This window comes from Struthio camelus, chromosome Z, assembly GCF_040807025.1.
Source record: "Struthio camelus isolate bStrCam1 chromosome Z, bStrCam1.hap1, whole genome shotgun sequence".
NCBI lineage: Eukaryota > Metazoa > Chordata > Aves > Struthioniformes > Struthionidae > Struthio > Struthio camelus.
The window spans coordinates 64,006,081-64,011,991 of NC_090982.1; the positions used below are offsets into that span (position 1 = coordinate 64,006,081).

At 60.3% G+C, this 5,911-nt stretch overlaps 1 protein-coding gene across 1 annotated transcript; it reads right to left on the reverse strand.

Annotated features, from left to right (window-relative positions):
• Nucleotides 1-228: 228 nt before the first annotated feature.
• On the reverse strand, nt 229-5,554 carry LOC138064736 (G2/mitotic-specific cyclin-B1-like). Its single transcript, XM_068928553.1, has 8 exons — nt 5,440-5,554; nt 3,123-3,407; nt 2,853-3,035; nt 2,314-2,472; nt 1,699-1,935; nt 1,101-1,241; nt 742-852; nt 229-445 (listed from the first exon to the last, which is right to left on the reverse strand). The coding sequence occupies exons 1-8, from the start codon at nt 5,458-5,460 to the stop codon at nt 335-337; spliced, it is 1,248 nt and encodes a 415-aa protein (XP_068784654.1). The 5' UTR covers nt 5,461-5,554; the 3' UTR covers nt 229-334.
• Nucleotides 5,555-5,911: the final 357 nt, after the last annotated feature.

The window sequence follows — 5,911 nt, forward strand, 5'->3', positions numbered from 1 at the left end:
AGCGGGGTTAGTACTGCCGGGGGCAGGCAGACACAGGTCTCCGCACAGTATTTCACTTAAGTAGCTTGGAGCTGCGCTGGAGCAACTGTCATACTCTGGACTTGACTAACCTAGCAGCAGCTACCTCGGCCCTAGCAGTTAGCAGAGCACAGCCCTGGGGTAGCAGCAGCTGCAGGGGGAAAACAACTTGACCAGCACAACACGCACAAATAAGCACTACAGACAAAGTAAAAGGCAACAAGATGCTTTATTAAAAGCTTAACACACAAATAAGATACATTATGTACACAGTGGCACACAGTGCCAACATCCTGCCCAGTTGGTGGTGTAGGAGTTACGGTGCTTTGGCCAGAGGTTTGGCTAGATTCTGTATGACAGCAGAGTTCAGCTGTGCAATAGTGCTTATCTTGGCATTTTTGCTGCTGGCATATTTATTCTTGATAGTCTGCAAAGAGATAGTTAGATTAAGTTTAGCCTGCTCATAAATAAACATAAGCCACTCTACTAGCAGGCTTCAGATAATCTGAGGCTTGGTGGCCAGGCCAAGTGACTTCAGGCACCCAGAACAATTCTGTGTTCTGGTAAGCTTGTGCCGGCTTGTATCACCTTGGCAAGATAGAGACCCTTCAGCTGAAGGGAGCAGGTCTGATACAAGTCTGGTATCAGCGGCTCAAGTCACAGAACCACATATTATTGACACGTAACCAAGTCCACTCCCCGTCTTTACCATGAGAAGCTTACCATGTGCTTAGTAAGGCCCCGATTCACTAGAATTATGTTCTTTGCCATATGTTGCATGACTGGAAGAAGGTCACTCTCAGTGTAAGTCATGTAGTGTTGTAGAGTTGGTGTCTGAAAGGAAGGGACATTATTGGACGATACTACTAGGACAATTTGAGTTTGCTGGATTTTATCTTTTGTTGGGGTTGGACAGCTGCAGTCTCCTTTCTCACAGGAAACTGTTAACTGCCCTACTTCTGTCCCCCCGTTATGGGTCAAGGGGAGACAAGAACGCACTTGGCCTAGAGTGGCATTTTATGCTGGTACATGAGTACACCAAGTCCCAAACTAGGAAGTGGTGTCCAACGAGCATGACTTACCCACTCGCCCCCATCAAGAACTTTCAGAGCCAAACAGGAAGCAGCAGCCGCAGTTTTGGAAGGAGGGAAGTGAACCATTTCATAGTCCACCATGGACAACTCCATCAGGTACTTGGCCAGAGTGTGTTGTTCCAAGTCCACCTGGAATAAGTCTGAGTTGAGCGTTGTCTCCAAGGCAAAAACATCGTGTCAAGGCTCAGTTGCCTTTGTTTAAATAGGCAGGAAGAAATACTTCCTTATTAAACGCTTTTCAAGCTGTAGGCTTGAAGTTTAAGTGGCTTAATCATGGAGCCATTTTGAGTAGTGCTCAGCTGCTTGTATCTTAGGACTATTCCCTTCAACAGCAGTCTGACAATCCTCTGCTAGTACCAGGCAGGCATTTTCACTCAGGTATGGCTGGATCAGGCTCAAGTGGGAAAAAGCAGACAAATAAGACCACTTTCTACACGGAAACGGGTTTCAGACTGAACTGTTTGTTCAGTTGCTAAATGGTTATAATACTCAAACCAAAGTTTTACACAGTGTTAACAAGCTGCAACAGCCAAGCGTTGCATCTTCAGGTTAACGCTGACAGTAACACCACAGCTCTCAGCATTACCTCTGCAATCTTTGAAGCCCTCCTTAAGAAGTGTAGAGGCAGAGGGCGACCCAGACCAAAGTCCAGGGCTCGCAGGATCTTCATCTCCATCTGGCGGATCTGAGACTTTGTGTAAGTGTGATCTGTTACAAAGGCAAAATCCCCAATTTCAGGGGGATACATTTCTTCATACTTGCTGGCAATGAACATAGCTGTGACACCAACCAGCTGCAACATCTTCTTGGACACAGTATTGTCCTGTAGTAGAAAGCAGTAGAGACTTGTGTGAGACTGAATGACTTGGCTCAGCTTTTCAAGGTAGCCAACATAAGGTTCCTACTATGCACTGGCATATACAGAGTAACTGTACAGCATTTTATTACCTCTATTAGCCTCTGCAGGGCTGTGGACAGGCTATTGAGATCAAGTCAGGGAGAGAAATAAATAGCTTTGATATGCCAGGTCAGTGTTTCTAGTTGAGATGGGTATACACTGTGCAGAGTTCAGGACTAAAAAGCTCTTTGCTTGTCAGCTATTTTTTTTGTTAGGGTCAACACATCCAACCACATGTATGATGTTATCAGTGCTTGTTGTGCTTTAGCTTAGAGGAAAAGCATTCCTTGACACTATACTCACCTGCAGGAAGCGATCAATGATAGCAACTGTCATGTACATGGTCTCCTGCAGGAGTCTGAACTTCATCTGTACTTGCACAAGCCAGTCTATTAGTATAGCTCGCATATTCCCAGTGATTTCCTGGCCTGCCAGGTATTTGGGTCTGACAGCTTGTTTTTCCTGTGTGGAAGGAATAGGGTTAGTAGGAGATCCAGCCAGTTAGAGGCTAGATGTTGCAGAGACTTGAGCTATGTCATGTTAAGGCAAGGCTTATCAAGGAGCTCAGTACAAGCACACCGCATAAGCCTGGGACACAGAGCGTGAGGTTTCTGAGTTTGATTATTAGATATTGGCTAGAAAGATCAGGGTACTAGTACTACTAGCCGACTGGTCTAATGACCAGCGTTATCAGGCTGGTCAGTTTTACTCTGGAATTTTAAGTTAAGAAATTGCTTGTTCTTGCTTCCTAAAATCCTGTAAGGGAAAGTGAATGCCAGTCCCTGTAACGACAGGTTCGCTGTCAGTGGATCTGCCTGTGACTCTGAATGACTCCTACCAACCTCGAGGTCTCTCAGGTAGTTGTAGATGTCCTTCACGTATTCACTGCAGAGGTTTGGGTCAGTGCCATCTTCCACATCTACGTCCTTCACTTCCAGCAGGACATCAGAGAAAGCCTGGCACAGCATCTCCTCGGACGGGGCGCACCCGGACGTCTCCATGGGTGTCGGAGAGGGCGACTCCAGCTACAAGGAGGTTTGGGCTCAGCCGAGGGGAGGCCCCGAGCGAGCGGCCCGGGGCCGCCCCGGGGCATGGCGGGGCTCGGGCGGTACCTTGGCGGGCTCGGGCTGCGGCTCGGGCTGCGGCGGCGGCTCGGCGGCGGGCTGCGGCGGCTCCTCCTTGGGGGCCGCCCGCAGGGCCCTGCGCGGCGCCACCTTCTCGGCGGCGGCTGGCGGCTTCTTGATGGCAGCCCGCGGCTGGGGCTCGCCGACGCGGTTGCCGATGTCGCCCAGGGCGGTGCGGGGGCGCAGCCCGGCCTTGGCGGCGGCCGCCGGGACCCCGCGCTTGGCGGCGGGCGCGCTGCTCTTCGCCGTGGCGTCGGCCGCCGTCCGCGTGTGCTGCGGGGAGGGGGGGGTGTCACCGCGGCCCCCGGCTGGGGGGGGGCCATGGCTGCACCCCCCCGCCCCCAAAGCGGGGGGGTTCGGGGGGAACCAGGAGGGGGCACGGCTGCACCCCCCAACCAGCGGGAGGGTTTGGGGGGGTTCGGGGGGAACCAGGAGGGGGCACGGCTGCACCCCCCAACCAGTGGGAGGGTTTGGGGGGGCGGGGAAGGAACCAGGAGGGGGCACGGCTGCACCCCTCAACCAGCAGGAGGGTTTGGGGGGCGGGGAGGGAACCAGGAGGGGGCACGGCTGCACCCCTCAACCAGCGGGAGGGTTTGGGGGGGCGGGGAAGGAACCAGGAGGGGGCACGGCTGCACCCCTCAACCAGCAGGAGGGTTTGGGGGGCGGGGAGGGAACCAGGAGGGGGCACGGCTGCACCCCCCAACCAGCGGGAGGGTTTGGGGGGCGGGGAGGGAACCAGGAGGGGGCACGGCTGCACCCCTCAACCAGCAGGAGGGTTTGGGGGGCGGGGAGGGAACCAGGAGGGGGCACGGCTGCACCCCCCAACCAGCGGGAGGGTTTGGGGGGTTCAGGGGGAACCAGGAGGGGGCACGGCTGCACCCCCCAACCAGCGGGAGGGTTTGGGGGGGCGGGGAGGGAACCAGGAGGGGGCACGGCTGCACCCCCCAACCAGCGGGAGGGTTTGGGGGGCGGGGAGGGAACCAGGAGGGGGCACGGCTGCACCCCCCAACCAGCGGGAGGGTTTGGGGGGTTCAGGGGGAACCAGGAGGGGGCACGGCTGCACCCCCCAACCAGCGGGAGGGTTTGGGGGGGCGGGGAGGGAACCAGGAGGGGGCACGGCTGCACCCCCCAACCAGCGGGAGGGTTTGGGGGGTGGGGAGGGAACCAGGAGGGGGCACGGCTGCACCCCCCAACCAGCAGGAGGGTTTGGGGGGCGGGGAGGGAACCAGGAGGGGGCACGGCTGCACCCCCCAACCAGTGGGAGGGTTTGGGGGGTTCGGGGGGAACCAGGAGGGGGCACGGCTGCACCCCCCAACCAGCGGGAGGGTTTGGGGGGCGGGGAAGGAACCAGGAGGGGGCACGGCTGCACCCCCCAACCAGCGGGAGGGTTTGGAGGGGTTCGGGGGGAACCAGGAGGGGGCACGGCTGCACCCCCCAACCAGCGGGAGGGTTTGGAGGGGTTCGGGGGGAACCAGGAGGGGGCACGGCTGCACCCCCCAACCAGCGGGAGGGTTTGGGGGGCGGGGAGGGAACCAGGAGGGGGCACGGCTGCACCCCCCAACCAGCGGGAGGGTTTGGGGGGTTCGGGGGGAACCAGGAGGGGGCACGGCTGCACCCCCCAACCAGCGGGAGGGTTTGGGGGGGTTCAGGGGGAACCAGGAGGGGGCACGGCTGCACCCCTCAACCAGCGGGAGGGTTTGGGGGGGTGGGGAGGGAACCAGGAGGGGGCACGGCTGCACCCCCCAACCAGCGGGAGGGTTTGGGGGGGCGGGGAGGGAACCAGGAGGGGGCACGGCTGCACCCCCCAACCAGCGGGAGGGTTTGGGGGGGTTCGGGGGGAACCAGGAGGGGGCACGGCTGCACCCCCCAACCAGCGGGAGGGTTTGGGGGGCGGGGAGGGAACCAGGAGGGGGCACGGCTGCACCCCCCAACCAGCGGGAGGGTTTGGGGGGGTTCAGGGGGAACCAGGAGGGGGCACGGCTGCACCCCCCAACCAGCGGGAGGGTTTGGGGGGTGGGGAGGGAACCACGACCCCCCACCAAGCGGGAAAGGGGAGGGAAAAGGGGGGGCCGGGAGCGTTGTACGGCTGCACCCCACAAGCGGGAGGGTTTGGGGGGAGGAAGGAGGAGCGACCGGGGGGCCGCACGGCTGCAGCCCAGCTGCCCCGCGCCGCGGCAGGGCTAGGGGCCGGGGACACCCCGGAGGGCTGCGTGGCCGCCCCCCGCCCCGCCGCGCAGCGGAGCCGGGGCAGACAGCCCGCTGCCCAGCGGGGGAAGGCCGGGCCGGGCCGGGCCGGCGCACCTACCCGGGTGACCCTGAGCGCCATGGCCGCGGCGGGAGCGGAGCGGAGCGGAGCGGAGGCGAGGGCAGCGCGAGCGGAGGCGAGCCGCGCCGCCCCGCCGCTCGTTTAAACCTCGCACTCGGCGCCGCTCATTGGCCGCCCGCCGCCGCCCCATTGGCTCCTGCCGAGCCGGCCCGAATGCGTTACCGCGGCGACCGGGACGTAGCCCCCTCCGAGCGTTCGAAAAAGGGGCGGGGCCAGGCGCCGCGTCAGCGCAGGGCGGCGGCCACGTGCCCGCGGCGGCCCGGGTCCCGCTGGGACGCGCTCCGGGAACCCGGTCTGGGCTGCTCGCCCCTGCCACCGCGGCGGGTCGGTGCGGCCGAGGGCGGGCGCTTGCGGTCAAAGGCAGAACTGCGAAGGCACAAGCGTTTTAAAAGCATTTTCCTACTTACATCCCGATTAAGTTTTTAATCCAGGGAAGTCACGATGCGCTACA